Raw genomic sequence first — 19,645 nt, 5'->3', positions numbered from 1 at the left:
AAATAGTAGTCCTTAAGAATTTTTTTAAATTGCAATAATTTGAATTTAAAGAATATGGTATACATTATGTGAATAAATATATATAACGTGTGCGAGTATGGTGGGTGAATATAATAATGTATTATATCTTGAATATTTGAGATAAGTAGGTTTATATTTGTTTTTTAGGTAGCACGTAAGGTTATGGTACGGGTTTACAGATTGAGCATTTGATGAAAACCAGAATTTAAAATCTTTTTCTGAATGAAAATAGGACTTTATTTTACGAGATACCGTTTTTTCTTATGAAATTTTTGATTTAAAATATTTTTTAAGCTTTTTTTGAACCAACGTGTTATTTATTCATCGGGTTTTAGAATATATAGATAAAGATTTTATTATATACACAGAGTGATTCACTGATTCAATAAGTATTATTTAAAAAAAATATATACTGAAAGAAAATATTTTTAATTATATACTTCGGATTTTCTACTGTTTATGGAATGACTTGTGGTTCAACATATTTTTTTTCCAAATGAGAACCCATTTTTCTTCTGTAAATTATGAAGCAGATGATTTTTTTTTCAAGCTTATCTAAATCTAAATTCATATGAATTATTTCTAATTTCTAATCAAAGAATAATAGCTAGTCAGTATTTAGTAATTTTTAATAATGGTATTACATAAAATATAAAATAAATGTAATATTTTGTCTAGTGGATACTTATAATTAAACATGGAAAATATTTATACATGCATCTAATAATATAAATAATTATATCCTTGTTTATTAATTTTTTATTGGGTAAATTTTAAGGCTTCAACTTCTAAGGTCAATAGCCTGTAATAATTACAAAATATCAGTCTTAAAACTATGGGTATATGCCAATTGTGCTAGAAATCACAGGTAAGAAAAAAAAAGTTGGGATTCAAAAAGGTAAAACATCAACTGCGCCGGCGATATTGAACTAGAGTACAAATAATCGTTATGATATTGATATCGATATTTTATAATAATATATATTTTAATATTTTACGATTTCTTATTCTATATATTTGATTAGTATTTTTACGGTTTTTGATATTGATTTATAATGTTAACGTATATACGTCTTATTAAAATTAATTAAAATAACACATGTATAAATATTTATATTTTCCTGGTGCAATAGAATTAATTAGTGGTAAATTTACTAGCGCGAAAGATGTATAGATTTCAGGTAGTCTAGAAAAATTGGTGCAATTGACGTACATCAAAATTACATATCCTTATTCTTTTTTATAGTAGGTATTTAAAGTTTTATTATTTATATTTATCGGGTGGTGCTGCTGAGTGCCTGCCCACATAATGTTAAATTCTGTTACTTTATATTATATTGACCTTCAAATTTGTTTATTGTACATAATGTTGTATAGATTGTAAATTACTTAAAGTAAAAAAAAAAAAAACTTATATTAGCTAAGTTTTTGAATTTTTTTCGTAACATAAATATTTTCAAAAAAATTATTCGTGTAACAATTTACTGAAAAAATGGCGGTTCTTATGAAAAAAAAAAAATAAAATTGTACCACCACAGAACACCCCTTAAGTGGTAAAATCTAAGTATTTGAATAATTGGTACTTACCACCTGCATTTTAAGGTTATATGTATTTATAATGTATATAGCCACGTTATTAGGCAAGTATAATTTTTCAACTGCAAATAGAATGAAATTGTAAAAAAAATGATTTCAAATAACTGAATACTAGGTTTATTGCTCATTTCATTTTTAACAAAAACGGAAATTAATAATACTATTTAGGTACTGTGTGGTGTACACTGTACACGTGATTGTACTATTATAATCTGCATAAATAAATAAATATCATACTAAATTCCTATTGTATAATTAGTATTCTGGTTACATGTATTTTTCAGAATTTAATATAGACTGCGGATATCAAATTACAATACCTACATCAACAGCTTATGTGAGTCAATATCCTACAGGACCTGCGATAAAGATATCTTATACTTATCGCCGTGGAATAATAATGTTATATTATCTAAACGAACGAATCGTCTCATAACTAATAAATACTACAATTTATACGTCATTATATCAGATAATGAACATATTGTAAATATTATTATTTTAATAATTTCTAATATTTTATCCTGCGCACATGCGATAGTAGTTTATTGACAAATTTCAACCGATGGCCGATTTTCACATATTTAAAAATTATTAGTATAACGGTTTTTGTCCTCTCTTATATTATGTACCACTAAATATTTCAACCTGATGGGCCATAGATTGAAATACAATATGACGTTTTCTGTGATTTGGTAGGTAGATGATACCGAAATACACATTTTGGAGACTATTTTCACAATAGTCAATAAAATATCACTGAATATGGACGTCAACCGTTGAGGACGTGTTTTTGTTTGGAAAAATCGAAATAATCGAATTATTTTAAAATTTTGAATAGGTACTTGTAACTCAGTCAAATCTAGTTTTAAGACCAGAGTAGACAAGGTAGGTATAATGAAAATATAATACTAATAATGTGCATTTAATATATTATGTTTACACATAAAAATATCTCTTAGTACTTTTATAGAGGTTATTGGATCAGATCAACAACACCATATTATAAGATAAATTATTGTTATATTGAGTGATCTGATTGTTGTGGACGAGTAGGTATTCGGATTTGGCCGTTACTGTCCGTAGTCCGTTAGTCCGTTATTTATTTGTTAGTTCTCACTTTAAGAATATTCAACACAACAACTTGTTTTTAAGAAGTTATTTATTTATTTAATTTAAGTAAAACACCGTTATAAAATAAAATTATATAATACACTCGTCTTAACGGAATCGCTGGTCTTTCACGACTGTCTTATGAAAAACATACATCAACCGGCGATTGCGTCGAACAATGCATTCTGCTTACATAGCTAACTATTCTTAATACCTACTACAGCCAAGGGGTTCCCAACATGATAATAATATTTTATTTTACAAACGTTACCTATGTTTATGTCGAAGACGACTAATGAGAAAAAACTACTAAACAAATATGCTATAATTTGTATAATAATATTATTTTATAACTGAATAATATATAATTGAATGATCAAACTCGACAAAATAGTGTCGATCGACCAAATGTATATTAATGATAATGTCATTATGTTTACGACGTCAAACTCTCTTACTTGCAGCGGCAGCGTGCAAGGCTGTTAAATGCATAATAAAACGGTGTAAAAATTTACGGTAATGAATTTTTAAACATAACGTTGCGTTGCGCCGTACATTTGCAGTAGTCAGATGACCGTATCGCGTTTAATGACGCGAAAAGCGATTGTCCGGATCGTGGAGTTTTATATAGATATAAATTTAAAGAAAAAATAGTGCTGCATGTAATTTCGTATTCGAGATAAAAAAAAAAATATACGTTTAAAAATATATACCTATAGGTATAAAATAAAAAAAATTCTTAGTCGGATTGATTTTAATAGCACAAACAAATTTAGGACAAACCCCACTTTTACAAAAATACAAAAAATATAAATATCACCTGCACCGTGGTCGTCTTGTGTTTGACAATTCGCGAAAATTGTTTTAATTGTGAAGGTTCAAGAAAACAGTTCGTTCATTATCTTATTGTATATATTATTATCTTTGTACTGCACTAAGCAGACATATTTCGGGTGTCCTTTTATACATGGACAGACCTAATAGGCTTATTAGTTATTTTTGTAGTCGACGGTGGTGGTTCCGCCCCAAATGAATTGTTTGCGGAATCGTGTTTCGTCTCTGTAGTAATGACTCAAACATATGTATTTCGGTGATCGTTTGTATTCATTATAGTTGTGACTTGCAAGCATTACCCTCATAAGTGGTATGTACATACGTGACCGTTACGTTTGAGCGTCTGTCCGTTCGTTTCGGTCACAGTGACCTTGGCAAAAATATGCAGTAATGTAGCGTGTCTTGATGACAAAATACAATACGTCGTGGAGCAAAGAGTCGATAGATTCTACCACGGTGGCCATATTCCCTGAGCTGGATTGGATAGTCTCGGCTCTTCGAGAAATATTTTTCAATCGGCCTATAATTTGGTATAGTAGACCATATTGGACGAATTTCAATATTAATCAATAATAAAAACTTTATCAAGTTTTTTGACTGTATATGCTGTTATATAGCTGTCATTAAAACCGTAACGTGGGCATTGCGAAAAATTTCTCATACCAGTCCCAAATTTTAGCGGCCGTTCGAGATTTTCTCGAATACCTGGCTGGCCTATCCGGGCCTGCATATTCTGTGTGTTCTGAAACTCACCAAAATGGTCAGATTTTCCTAATGTCAGCGTTTCGGAGGGTAGAATGTAACTCAGCCGACAACTTTATCAGGAATTTGTAATTATCCGATTGGAACAACAAAAGTCCAAATATAATCGATATAGAAACTACGCACCAAATTATGATTGTCCATAATAATATGATCGATGTTGAAACAAAACAACTCGCGTTTTAATTCTATCAAGTACTAACACATTTTTTCGATATTATATCTAATAACTATTAATTATTATAATAGCTTCTAAAATCCAATCAATCTCTGCTGGATTGGATGATGGATTTAGGAACATGTAGACCATGGGTCACCAAATGGCGGCCCGCGAACAAATTTTATCCGGCCCGCATACGGCCCGCAGACAAAAAATAAAACACACACATATTACGACAACATTATATGTGCTATTGTTGTAAATTATTATTGTTGTTAAATTTTATTGGTTTTCATCGACAACTGTTGATAAATTGGTCGCAAAAAGAATTATTTTCTCAAGATGTTGGTAATGAAAAATTATATTTTCCCAACTTGAGAAAAGTTTGTGATGAAAGAAATGATATTGAAATCGATAATTTTATCAAATTTATGACAAGTCTGAAGACTGAATTTGAAAGACGATTTGCAGATTTAAAAAAAATTAAAAACGTTGTACAACTATTGAACAGTAGTTTTACTTTACAACCTGACGGTGAATGGGTTAATGAAGCAATACGTGTTTTTAAATGCGATAAAGCAACTATTCAATTGGAAATCATTGAATTTTAAACGGATGATGTTCTAAAAAATTTGTATAGTGAAAATTATGCAAAAACTGAAAGTAATTACGATGAATTTTGGTTAAAATATGTGTCCGAAAAGAAATACTCAACGTTAAAATTATTAATACTGAAAATGTGTACGATGTTTAGCTCCACGTACGTTTGTAAATCATCTTTCTCAAAAATGAATTATATAAAAAACAAGTTCAGATCCCGGTTAACCAACAACCATCTCGAAATGATTATGAAGATAGCATGCACTAACCACACCCCCAATTTTAAACAGTTAGTTGAGAGTAAGATTTGTCATTTTTCTCACTAAAAAAATTTCTGTATTATTGTATTTATAATTTATTTTTATTTTTATTTTAAATTTTTCAAATGTTTGTACTTAATATTAATTATGTTTGTGTTTAAAAACAATAGCAAATAATAAATACAATAAATAATATTCTCATTACATCAAATTTTAAAATAATACCCATTGTCCTATTATATGTTAAAAATATGTACTTAGAATTTTAATGGCCCGCGAAAAAATTTCAGATTTGTAATGTGGCCCTTCAAAGATATTAATTGGTGACCCCTGACGTAGACTATAATATAGGCAGGTACTATTGCACATATTAATCTAATATAATATGCGCGATGATATCAAACACATTTACCGTATATCAGTAGTATATATTTGTATGTTCACAGCCAGCTTTTCCACGGTAAAAATACACAATACGGTGATTACACAAGATTGTCCACCTATGTGCCGCTTACACAAAAATATTTAGCGTATCAACTATTTTTTTTATTAGATTTTCAGTTTTTTCAAATTTTTATAAAAAAGTTTATTAAATAAATTGTGTTCTTTACTTGAAATATTATTTTTATAAAAATTAGTGATATTTGATTGAAAAAATAAGAAAACAGAAAATCTAATAAAAAAATAGTTGATGCGGTAAATATTTTTGTGTAAGAGGCAAATAGACGGACAATTTTATGTAATCACAGCCAGCTTTTACGCGGTAAAAAAAACTTGTTTAAGTGGAAATGTTCGGCTCCGAGAACACCGATTTACCGCGTAACACAATACAGTGATTACATAAAATTGTCCGTCTATTTGCCTCTTACACAAAAATATTTACCGTATCAACTTTTTTTTTTCCGTTTTTTTAAATTTTTTCAATCAAATATCGCTAATTTTTATAAAAATAATATTTCAAGTGAAGAACAAATTATTTAATAAACTTTTTTTATAAAAATTTAAAAAAAAACTAAAAATCTAATAAAAAAAAACAGTTGATACGGTAAATATTTTTGTGTAAGGTGCAAATAGGTTGACAATCTTGTGTAATCACCGTATTGTGTTACGCGGTAAATCAGTGTGCTCCAAGTGAGAATTTTCCCCTTGAAAAAAATTTTTACCGTGGAAAAGCTGGCTGTGAACATACTAATATATACTACTTATATTGTATACTGTAAAAGTTGGTATAAACCGTATACCACATGTGTATGCATACCCGGGTGAATGCATCTCACTCATCACAATATACGTATTTAAATTATTATTTTAATGACATCCGTAATGATGCTTACGATGTTCTCTCTCGGGTTCAACTGCACATCAACACGGCGCATATTAATAAATAATAATCATCATCAGTGATCGTCGTCTCATAATCAGACGACTGATGAACATTAATTTACTTTGAATAAATTATATGTTCGAAAAGTGTATAGATATAAGAGTAGGTACAATATGTATATATATATAATACTCTCCGAATATGTACAAAAACACTTAAACACACAATTCATATACGAATGACTGCGAAAGAAATTTGACTTCCCTGCACGTACTTGTAACATACACTCATACACATTTTGATTTCTTTTTAGTATTTTTAATCGAACTATAACTATTGTTAATATGTTAAAATAAACAAAATATATATTTTTTTTCATAATATCAACGAATTGCGTTTAAATAATCGATTTTCAGGACTTAACTATGGTATATATAAAAAAAACGATATTCCGGGATTCGAGTACATATATGTATACTTAAGCTATGAATTGCTTTTGAACTTTTTGATCTTGACTCAATTTATCTATTAAATTAAATCCTAGACACATCGTTTCAGATAGAACAGTAAGAACACTTGGATAACCTTGTGAGGCAAGTGATCTATTTTTAATATATACGCTCAATAAATGAGTAATGACAAGAATTTACGCTGCATTACTCGCTCTAAAATATGACTACAGTTAATGGTTAATATTGATCCCACAATACAGTTAAAAATTTCAAAACAAAGCATTATTAAGAACAATATTATCCTTAGTGTAAAAAGTTGTTAACTGAAAAACCACTCGTTCGTATTTCGATTTAGATGCATCAAAATTTAAAAAAAATATTATATACATTTATTCTATACAATTCGCCGGGAAAAAGAGTGGTTCTCATTGATATCACTGTGGGACACTCGTTTAATAGCTTCTTACTGTATACAACATCTATAACGGTTTGAAAATCTGGACTTGTAAGTATATATTCTTAAAAATTCCAAAAATCTGCATATGAATAAAATATCTATTATATTACAAGCGATTAAAGTAGGTGAATGGGTTTAGCGAATCCGCAGTTCACACTTTTACACACGTTGTACACTTCACATATAATAATTTATTTAACATCATTATGTTTTGATATTATGTGGATTACGGTTGTAACCTGACTGGCACACGGTTGTGTGTTTTTCCGTTGTAAAAAAAAGGCAGTGTGACGGGACGTATAAAAAAAAATCACGTACGCGATTAATAAAAATTAATCAAAACCTATATTGCATGCGCATGGGAGACGCTGAACCAAAAACGAGTGATTTGGGGATGTTTTATTACGGCCAAATGTAAATCACACTGTATACCCGCGTTATAGCGGGCGAGATGCATAAAAAATAAGACAGCCAGGGCTTTTACGCTTGAATGGTTCACGAACAATGATTTCGTCGAGTGTTTCCGCCATAAAAAAAAAAATGTGCATACACACACATATATATATATATACGTATAATATACACGCGCATTACGGTTTGCGACTGCAAAGTAAACTCTGTTCGAATATAAATTTCAAAATCCCAATCTCCGAATCGCGTTCGGTTCTGGCGGAAAACATTGCAACGCATTGCCCAAACAATCGTCGTCGTAGCTTACGCATTTATTCTAAACAAATAACACAATACAAACGCCGATGTGTATGTACTGAGCTGTTGCCCCATCAAAAACTTTTTATTCTATTCGATACCAAAAAAAAAAAAAAAAAAATTATAGTAATAAAATAAACGATAGCCGTGCTGGGACGTCGTTTACAGGATGTCGTGGACGCCACTTATTGTGTGTGGGTACGTGCATTAGAATTATATGGACGCTGTTTATATTTTTAGATTTACTGTCGAAATTCGTAGACACTTGTTGAACACAAATAATAATGTGGTTTCAAACACGATAAAAGTGACACCATTTTTATTCACGAAAGAGTGATTTATGTGTTGAATTTATAACGACGTATATGTCAAGTTTATAATTAAGTTATAAAGCAGAATATTTACTTATGTCACCATCAAGATGAAGACTAATTTCTAGTAGCATTTTAAATTCAGTATGCTTTGAAAAATGTCCCATATGTATATTTTTTTAGTTATTCCAAAAAAAAAAAAATAAAAAAAAAAAAATAATCAAATATTATATTTTCACCGAAATACTTGAATCAGTATTACTTATCATTTATTTAAATTTTGTTTTTTAATAGTTTGAAAATATGCATATTATTTTGTACACAATTAAAAATATAAATCTAATTTATTACAATTTTAGTTATTTTGTGTCTTTTCATTAAAAAAATAAATTAAAAAGTTTAACCTTTCCTTGGTGTGTTTATATTGTCAGTACATTAAATGTAATGAAATTTTCAAGATATTTAGATTAATTTAAAACTGTTTCTCACCAATAGCATAGGTACTATTTTACGGTACACTACACTAATTACGAAAATGACTATAAAAACATAATATAATATATTTTGATATTTATATTATATTAAATATTTATATATTATAATATATATAATATTATTAATATAGAATATAGATCCATTAGTTTTCTCGGCTGAAAAACTCAACCAAGTTTACGAATGTCAAATCTGTTGCTGTGAATTACACTGAATAATCAATGCCGAAGTTGAGGTATACTCGAAACCTATTATATGCTTATGCAGCTGCAGCGTAAGGGAGTTTCCGGATTTTTAAATTTTCGGATAGTGATAAATGATTGTTGACAAAAATGATAATTAAAAATTTAAAGAAAATAAATTACTTGGTGAAATAATAATACTTTTCATGCTTCACAGGTATGCAACAATAATCACATTGAAGAAATGTAGCACCAGAGAGTCCAAAATCTATTTTTATTTATTTATTGTTGTATATTATATCCACAAAAATGTACTTCAGATATGTAAAATAGGCGTTCTGTGCGTAAGTTAAAGCGATTGGAAGAAAAGATGGAATTTTGATGTTAATAAAAAAGTGAAACCGATCCTAAAATTCTGATGCCTCAACTTGAAAAAATATCAATTCACAAAAATTTCGAGATGTTCAACTCATTGAGAACTTCAACACATTCTTCACATTGAGAAAAAAAAATTAGCAGAGAACGGCGTATGACCTAACCTGAAGAAATTGGCCATACATTGGAGTTGTCGACTTCTTTACCAGTTAATTTGCCTGACTCGAATTTTTATTGACAATCTGTAATGCGTTCCGTTATGTGCTAATTTTTTTTTCTCGATGTTTGTGCAGTTGAACATCTTGACATTTTTGTGAATTGATGTTTTTTAAGTCGAGACATCAGAATTTTGGGATTGATTACACTTCCTTATTAATCTAAAAATTCAGAAACTTTTTCAACAATATGCCTTTAAGCACAGAATTTGAGTATTGATTTCATTTCTTTATTAATCTCCAAATTCTACTTTTTCAACCATGGGCCCTTTTGGCACAGCAAAATTCTATCTTTTCTTTCAATCGCTTTAACTTACGCACAGAAAGCCTGTTTTACTTCTCAGAAGTACTGTTTTGTGGTTTTCAATTATTTTTCCGAAGCACGTTTTACAGTAGCATCTTGGGACAATGTAATTATTTTGCTTCAAATATCAATATGTGAGCGTTTTTGGAATTCTGGAGCCACTTGCGTTTTCTATGATTTGGTTATTTATGTGTACCCAGCTGGTTTTGTTTTCTCCCTAATCATGATGTTGTATCTGCCAGATTTAAGATTATTGTCATATAAAATGCAACTCTGTAGTTTATAGGAGCGATCGTGAATTTTCAGTCACACGTTGGCAAAGCCTTTATTTTGTAATTACAAAATATATACCCCCCGGGTTGCTATTATCGAAGTTTTCCGAGGATTACCGCAAGGAAAAGATTCCCACAGGTTGGTGATGGAGTGCACATGCCAAAAGAAAAGTAAGTACCTCAAAGGCCAAAACTACTTCCAAGGAATAAAACTACCTCACGGGAAAAAACTACCTCCATGGTCAGAAATACTTCAGGTTAAAACTACCTTCTAGTCCAAAACTACCTCCAAGGAAAAAATTTCCTTTATCGTCTAAACTACCTCAATTGTACCTCCACTTCCATAGGGGAAACACCGTGAACTAAGGTCCTGGGCAAGAAAGCCGGTAAGGCGGCAAGGGTTTATGGAAATGGGTGAAGGTTAGGGTTTGTTTATAGGTTATATATAAGTACCACGCTTATAATAATATGGCACGGTATGACAGATCGAAAAATGAAACACACAAGACTGCAGTTTTTAACTCTGTCTCTCTCGCACTCCACACACGACCAACGCGTGCGAGTGAGAGGTCCGAGTGCCGAGACGAAACTTAATGTAAAATAATGTCTCGCTATCGATTCGTGTCGAGTTGTTTTTTATTTCTTACTCGTGTGCTGTTATTCTTGTCGGTGTTTCTTACGCACAGAAAAGAGGCTCTAGCGAGACTCTTAAATAAGTCGGTCTTGGGTATAGCTGTTGACTTTTCCATACCAACGCGATTCGTGGAAAACCAGCCGTGTACTACGTGTTTAAATTCAATTTTATAGACCTGCACCAAAATTCGGGAAAAAAACGAACCCAACGTTTTGGGAAATGTTTCGAAATTTTCTAAATGTTCTTCGCACTTTCTAGAATAAATTTACTGATCCTAATAATATGCAGTAGTAATCGAAATAATATCATTATTTTTATAATAATATTAATTACTTCGATTATTTTGTAAGACGGCTCGTCGTATAGGCAATATAGGTACACGCGAGTGTGGAATGTCACGTACCATTTTGGTTTCTCTCTCTGACACACCGATATAATATTGTTACATTACTAATCAATCATTATTTTTTTTTTTTGACTTTTCACGAGAAAACTTGCTTTATTTTTATTCGTTTATAGCCACGACGCCGTTAGAACCATTCACAATCTTAGTACACGTATATTGTTTCTTTCGCCGTGATAATATTCGTATTATGTTATTACATTCACATTAGGTTTTAACTTTTAATATCATTTAATAATAATAAATTCAAATTATCTCAGATAGTTCCAAATAAACATAACTTAAATTTGACAAAAAATAAAACTCAATTAAAATAAAGGCGGGTGAGATGTCCACAATATATATATATATATTTTGTGTTTTACTAAATGCATATAGTGTACATATAGGTACCTAACCTATTCTATAGTTTTAATAGGTTCTGAGTATAGTACGATATTGGATGTAAATATATTTTATAAACATATAAAATAAAAATTATATGAAATCAATATGATTTAAATCGTGCTTATTTATAAATAATATGAGCTCCAATCACCTTAAAATATTTCGATTGATATTTTTTTGAACTATTTTTTGGGTATCACCATGTGAGAATTTTCTTATCGGTTTTAACAAAATATAACTGAAACGAAAAATATAGTTTTTCGAGGCATTTTCAACACGATACCTAAGTTCCTTGCGGAATATGCGCTGTATATTTGTGGACGTACCTATTCACCTAATTTTTATTTACCTGTGTAAAGGATGTGCGTTCAAATTTATTCCTCACATAATAATATATTGTGCCTGGTTCATGTCAGAGCTTACCATTGGTAACAGTCTTCGTTGTTTTCGCCATCGCCGACACCGTCATCGTACGCGTATTCGTCATGTTTCACAGCCGTCGTCGAAAAGTCCGGACGATCGCCCAGTTGTCGGAGAATATGCGCAGCCACGTGGTCGTGTGTCGGCGAGTTGGCAAGTTGATACTCTGCGCATTCACACAGGACGTGTTTGGCCTCGGACGTCAAACGGTAAACTGGTTTTCCTCCGCTGCCACCTGTAAGATAGATAAAAATATGTTATATACTTATACTACTTATCATATGTTAATTTGGATTCAGCGATGTTGAATTTATCAATAGCTCTTGGTTTCACCAATAAATATAAGGGTGAAAAAAATCAAAATATTATATGGTTTTAGAAAAACATAAACTTTAAAGTTCAAAAAAAAAAAAATCAAAAAAAGTGTATATTATTTGAGATAATTAGTGTATCTATTTAAAGAGTATTCTTAACAATTCTCTGTATATTCGAATTGTACATCATATCATCTATAAAACAAGTTAACGTTAAATAATGTAAAATTGTGTCTTGGAAAATCGAATAATTCTGAAACGGAAAATTGTAATTATTTATTCACGTTTACAATATGCCTTCAATTAAATCGTGTTCGGTTGATTACATACTTAAATTATTTTATAAACACCTCATGGCCAAAGAAGAACCCCCCCCCCCCCCCCCACACCACAATGTGCAGCCTGCGGGGTTACACTATCTGTGAAACATATAATAACAGAGTGTTATCAATATTCAGAAGTTTTGGAGAAATACAACATTCCACCCAACTTGTATGGAGCTCTGGGACCGAGCAACGAGACCACATCGAACATGATAGCCTTTCTCAAAGGATCGGATTTATACAAAAAAATTTAAACGTATTGTTAAAAAAAAAAATTGTAACATTAACTTAAATAGTAACCATATGTAGTTAGCATCATATAAACATTGTAAAATCCTTAACATTGTATCTTAACAAAAAACTAATAGCCTTTGTTGTTGATGTTTTTTTTAGTTCAATAAAAAGAAAAAAAAATTATTTTATTCAATTATTAATAATTAAATATTTTCAGGTAATTTATACTCGTATAGCATTACACAAAAATGTTAAAGGTTTAGAACTTTAGAAGCTGGTTTCGTATAATAGGTACCTATTAATATTGAGATCGGCAAAAACGGTGAAGCAGAATTATTCTGTGGTTTTTTGTTTTGTATACATAATATACGGACTAGGATTATAGTTATTTGCATCCATATATCCGACTACAAGACGTGAGGTTTTTGGGTCTCTGAATTTCGTTATCGTTCAACCATGTGATTACTGTTCAGTTTCGTGTCATGGTAGGTTATATGGATATATAATGATCTCCAACACGCACAATCGTTTTGTTCCAAGGTACCTTAACAATTCCGTCTGTCTTATCTAAATTTATTACTATTTGGACATCTGCATTCTACGTATACTGTCTCCTAAAAAATCCCTAAAGTTACCTCTATTTTATCGGTCGTATATCTATAAAAGCAAATAATACATGTATTGTACATATATATACTGACATCAGCAGTGGTGAGTTTATGACTGCAGGAATTACTCACAAACGGATACAACCAAATAAAAAACTCCAATATAACAAAATATTGACTATATTATAGCTGTATATTAATGGCCATAGTTACCAATGCTTAAGATTAATAAAAAAAAAAAATTGTATGTAATATTTCTTATTATAATCTCCCTAGCAAGATTGAGAAATAAAATTCAGACACTTACAAACAGAAGAAATATACTAAACTAATAATGTACACCTTTTAGATGTGTTTTTTCAATGAATTAAGCAGAAGACAACCATTCATAAATTATATGCAATACCTATGAGATATAAAAACACCAGAAAATTATAAATATTTATAGATAGCATAAAGGGGTAAAAATATTTGGTAAAAACTATATTTGTTGATGTTTAATTAAAATAAAATCAATAATGTTAAAAAATTTTCATTGTTATCTACTTTTTCACTTGTTAATTTTTAACTATTATTTTGAAAAGTATTGGAAAATTGATTATAGAAGTATTCTCACTTTTTCAAAAGGCGATACTAAACATGCTTACCATACCGTTCTGCTCAGAATTCAAAAAAAATGTATAAGTACATGTATTATATTATTTTTCAATGATAGGCATTTGTTAAAACTGCAACTTCGTGTTTACATGAGTATTTTAAAATTGATATAAACCTGAATATATTTTTCTTTGAATTAGACCGCATAATTTCTCATATTTTTATTCTTTGTTGTTTCTTTACTTTCTTTACTTTATTTTATCATTGAACTGAAATATAAAATTGTTAAGACATATTAAATATATATTTATAAAAGAAGGCATAATATTATCATATACTCAATACTTGTGCGTGATAACAGCAATAAAATAAACATTACAAATAAAATACAAATATTGTATATCTGTCGTCATTAACTATTCGACTCTTAAACTGCTTTCTCAGAATAAATTCTATATTTACAGTATACCTATTGCACCTGTAAGGCGATGTTAAAATATAAGTGTTCGTATTACTCACCATTTTCAGTAACACAGTAATGTAGCGAAAGTGTTAGAAACTATTCTTATTCTCGGTCAAAGTAAGACATGCAGAGCGCAGAGCGTCACAAAGTTTGTGTGAACTTTGGTACTTTCATCTTAATTTTTTTCTTTTATACTCTAAGCTCAATGATGAATGAGAAAATTATGAAATACGCACAGAAACGTGGATACGAATACATAAAATATGATAAATTATTATTACAGCATAATATTTATTTTTTATTTTTTTAAACCACCTGAAGGCTTTTTTTATTATAACGATCAATGATCTTTAACAATACATTTAAGAGGTGTACATAAATATTAAATATTAATATTAATAAATTAATGAATAAATATGTAGTAAATAATATATACAAAAAACATGTTTGGGTTATCACTCCCAGTGGAGAGGTCCCAACCTTAGTCTAATAATTTATACTAAGTCATATGGTCTTCGGCGTTTGAGACGCCTAATATCTTGAGAATTATCAAGTAGTTGAATTGCTGCTGGATTGGTGTGTTTATCTAGTCTTTTCTCGTGTTTTCTGGCAAACTAGGTAATTTCGTCCTGGACGGAGGTCATCATCAAATCTCGGTGAATAATGTCATTTCTATCGTACCGGTATGCTGCGACAATAGAACGGAGAGCAATGTTTTGGCAACGTTGGATAATCTCAATATTGGACTTACTGGCACAGTCCCACAGCTGTATTCCATAGGTCCATATTGGTTTAATTATCGTTACATACAAAAGACGTTTGCATGTTAGATCTAATTCGGAGTGTCTACAGATCAGACAATAAAGTTTCCTCAATTAAGCATAGTATAATATAATTATTTTATATTTATGATACAGGTGGATAATAATATAATCATAGTTGATGTCACGTGATCGACTGATAAAAACTTATCGTGTATAATTTTATTTTATGCATTTTTTTTTTATTATGTTTCACAGAAAGATATTAACGTAAATAACCTAGAGTAGGTATTATTTATGATTTTTTTTCTTATTGTTATTTATTAACATTGACAGAAATGGCTTGTACAATTTGGTATTTTTTTTTAAATATTTTAAAATGAGTGTAACAGTGTCCGAATCGAGTCCGATTGTTGTATCTAAGGTTAGTATTTAGTTAGTTGAGGCTGGTGATGTTGTCTGTGTATTTGGGGACATTCTGTGAATATGTGGTTGACTGACAGTTTGGTTCATAAATAATTTCATTTTTGGTGTTTCTATTTTCTTTTCATGAGGTATCCATCTGTTTAGAAAAAGGTTAGGCCAGCCGGAAATTGTTTTTTTTTTTACTTTACTACTTTACTTTACTTTACTTTACTTTACTCTTCTTAATATGGTGTTCTGTTTGTGTCAACGGGTCTGACATTTGATTAGAATCAGTTTTTTGATTTCGCCTTTTAGATCTGTATTAGTTGTTATATTACATTTTGGGGTATATGTGAATTGTGAATTTTACTGATTTTTTCGTCTCTTCATTTGATTTTTCGTTTCTTTCAAAGTTGTTGTATCCAGAAATCTAGAAATAATATGTTTAATCCTCTGTTTCTTGATTGGTTTATTTTACATTTATTTCGTGCCCACAACAAAACGCATTAATTGTCGTGGCCAGACTGAAACCACTTTAGAACGGATTTCAAACGGAATACGTTAATATTATATTATACGTACGCGTATATAATTTCATATGACTGTATAATTTTGAGATTTTGTGTCTCGGGAAACAAATAATGAATTTAAAAAATGTACGCGTTATATAACTAGGTACTAGCTGAAATAAATATTTCGTGTTCAGAAATCCCGTGTATTAGAATACTATATAACAATAATATCAGCTTGTGTACAAGAAAAAAAATTTTAAAAAAAATTGTTTTCCGGGGGTTTTATAAAACATTGTTGTAGCTCTGAAGTGGTTTAAAATAAAATCATCTAAACTTCTTTGTTCCGAATGGTGGAACGCCTTGTGCGTTATAACCACGCATTTTCCGACAAAAACATTATTGCTAATTAGTTTTATACAGTACAATAAAATACAGTATTTTCAATATTCGCTTGTTACTCAGTTTTGTACGTTTAGATAGGTAACCTTGTTATTACGAACTGTTGAACGAAACAATAAGACCATGTTCTGCACACAATATTTCAATCGCCATAATTAATTTGCTTATGTCACATACTTATTTATACAATTGTTCATATATATTTCCATGATGAGTTATATAAATATTATAAATAACAACCGAAAGTATAAATATAGTATATACCTAGATATTAAAACTCGCCGTAAACTTAAACATTTTTCAGTATAATAATACGATTTGTCATAGCTAAATTATGGTTTCAATTTGCAATGAGGATTTTAATTTTACAATGATGACTATATTTTTAACAAATGGCTACAACACACATTTCGAGACATACAAGACGTAGGATTTTTAACGGGCTATGAAGTGCATGGGTTCAGATAGTCATAATATTATAATATATTGAAATAAATAAATATAATTGTAGTTTAAATAATATGTTATTTTTCATTAACAAGAAGTCACTATATGAGTGACTATAATATATACTATCTCGCGAGATATTTCAAAGTTTACTATTCGGTGTACCTATAGCACTACCACCGCTAGTTAAACACTATTAATTTAATTTTAAACAAACATTAATTATACAATATGTATTATGTATGTAATACGATCCTACCACCGAGCTGTCGTTGTCACCGCCAATTAAATTCACCACGGTGGAGTTTTCTCGGTAGTATAATAATATATTTAAACCAAGTACGGTTTGTGTGCTTTGTATAATAACTATCGCGAACACCATTTTCGAGATTTTTGGAAAAAACCCAACAGACAAACATTCTAACCCCATACTATAAATTTCCCAGGTTTCAGCTAACCACCGTAATTATTCACCGTGTGGCACACTACTGGTTTAGAATTTGATAATATCGTGCCATTTTATTTGAACAATATTATTATAATAATCATGTTAGTAATAACATATTATGTCTGCTATTTATGCAGTTTTAACTTTGATCGGGCTCTCGGAACATACACAAAATTTGAAATTTCGTTTTTCATTTCACTTCTGTTAATATGTCTTTATATAATATGAATAATTTTTAAATCAAACACTGGTGATGATAAAAGTATGAAGGAAACATACTATACTCATTTGTACGAAATGTGCATGTATAGTAATTGGAACCCGAATTTCAATGCATAGTGGATTAATTTTTAGTACTTTTGAATAATTCATTCCTATTACATTATTAAATTCATGTTATAGATACTTTAAAAATGAAACTTTTACTTAAATATTTAGCATTTTTCTATGTTTCATTAGTTACAGTTTAATGGAGTAATTTTACTAATAATATTTTGCATGTATATGAATTTTTTAAGTATTTTATATGAGGCAATTAAATACTTTTTAAGGGAATTATTGTGACATTTTTAGACCTTTTTTTATAATTTTCAAGAACCTCCATAATAATATTATAAAATACGTTATTCAGACCTATTTGCAGTTGTCTGGATCTCGGTGACAACTCTGTCCTTTGGTGGTGACTCGTATTGTACTGCTGTGGCGGTGGTGGAGTGTGTTGCACAGATCCTGCGCTTACAGCCGAAGATGATTTTTTCGACGACTTTTCCCGCCGATTTTCTGAAAAAACAAACAGAATGGATAAATTATCATTATAAAATGTAATAATGTTATATATAATATTATGATTCTTGCCGTGACGCAAATTAAAACTATAGTAAAATATTACATAACGGTTGTTTCCAACATTCATATGTAGATCTATGCACTGAAAAGAAATAATTGAACTGTAGCTATATGTATAATATAATATTATAGATCAATTCAATCTAACCCGTTACATTTATTATTTTTATTTATCGTTAAGACTTCGAAAATAAAGTCATTAGCTGGAGAAAAAAATTACATTTTATATTTTATGTTGTAAATTTGTAATATAATAATAATATATAGGTACTATACATAATATGTACATATGTAACATTCATCATGTGTTAATAGTTATTGGGTAATTAGAATTAGAATAATAAGTACCCATTTTTTTGAAATATTTAAATTCGGTTTTACAGTTTTTTCAAGGAAATGCATAAATAAAGTTTAATTGTTTATAGATAAAAATATATATTCTAGATTCGTTGGCCGTGGAATGAATTTTCGGCAAAGCTAGGGCATTCAAGAAGGTGTTTTATGAATATTAATTGGCAATATCACATTTATTTTGTATTTATACATTATTAGAAAAGTAAAATTTCTGCTCAAAAACACATCATGTTTTAAAACTATAAATAAAAAATACATTGAATAAATAAAATAGTAATTTATTAAAAATTAAATAATAACATATTATGTATAAAATCCACCAAAAACGCACACACTTTGAAGATCTCTAATTAGTTTTTACATTAAAAAATATATATAAATCGAGACACACCAATTATAAATATATATTATAACAGTAACATCATATTATATGCTTTGCACTTACAATTGAATTACAGCACAATTCGTACACGAATACTGTCAAATTATAACTTTTTACTGTGGCAACACACTTGATTCACACTTCTTGTTACACTATTTTTGATTTGTATTAATTTTCACCAAATATTTAATAATTATGTTTTTATATTTTTTTACAGTATTCATAACATTATGTACATATCAAGTCTTCATCAATCATCAATGATTCATC

General features: G+C 29.5%; 1 protein-coding gene across 2 annotated transcripts in view; it reads right to left on the bottom strand.

Annotated features, from left to right (window-relative positions):
- LOC107167932 (uncharacterized) overlaps nt 1-19,645 on the bottom strand; it is a 166,709-nt gene that overhangs the window by 3,176 nt on the left and 143,888 nt on the right. For both annotated transcript variants that reach the window (XM_089223808.1, XM_089223809.1), the window contains exons 4-5: nt 18,427-18,573; nt 12,286-12,517 (exon numbers count right to left, since the gene is read on the bottom strand). In XM_089223808.1, the coding sequence (XP_089079934.1) occupies nt 12,286-12,517; nt 18,427-18,573 (379 nt within the window). The remainder of the gene's footprint in view (nt 1-12,285; nt 12,518-18,426; nt 18,574-19,645) is intronic.

The sequence above is a fragment of the Diuraphis noxia genome, unplaced genomic scaffold (genome assembly GCF_037042655.1).
Source record: "Diuraphis noxia isolate RWA-SAM2 unplaced genomic scaffold, SU_Dnox_SAM2 contig0003, whole genome shotgun sequence".
NCBI lineage: Eukaryota > Metazoa > Arthropoda > Insecta > Hemiptera > Aphididae > Diuraphis > Diuraphis noxia.
This window is presented reverse-complemented; position numbering and strand designations above follow the sequence as displayed.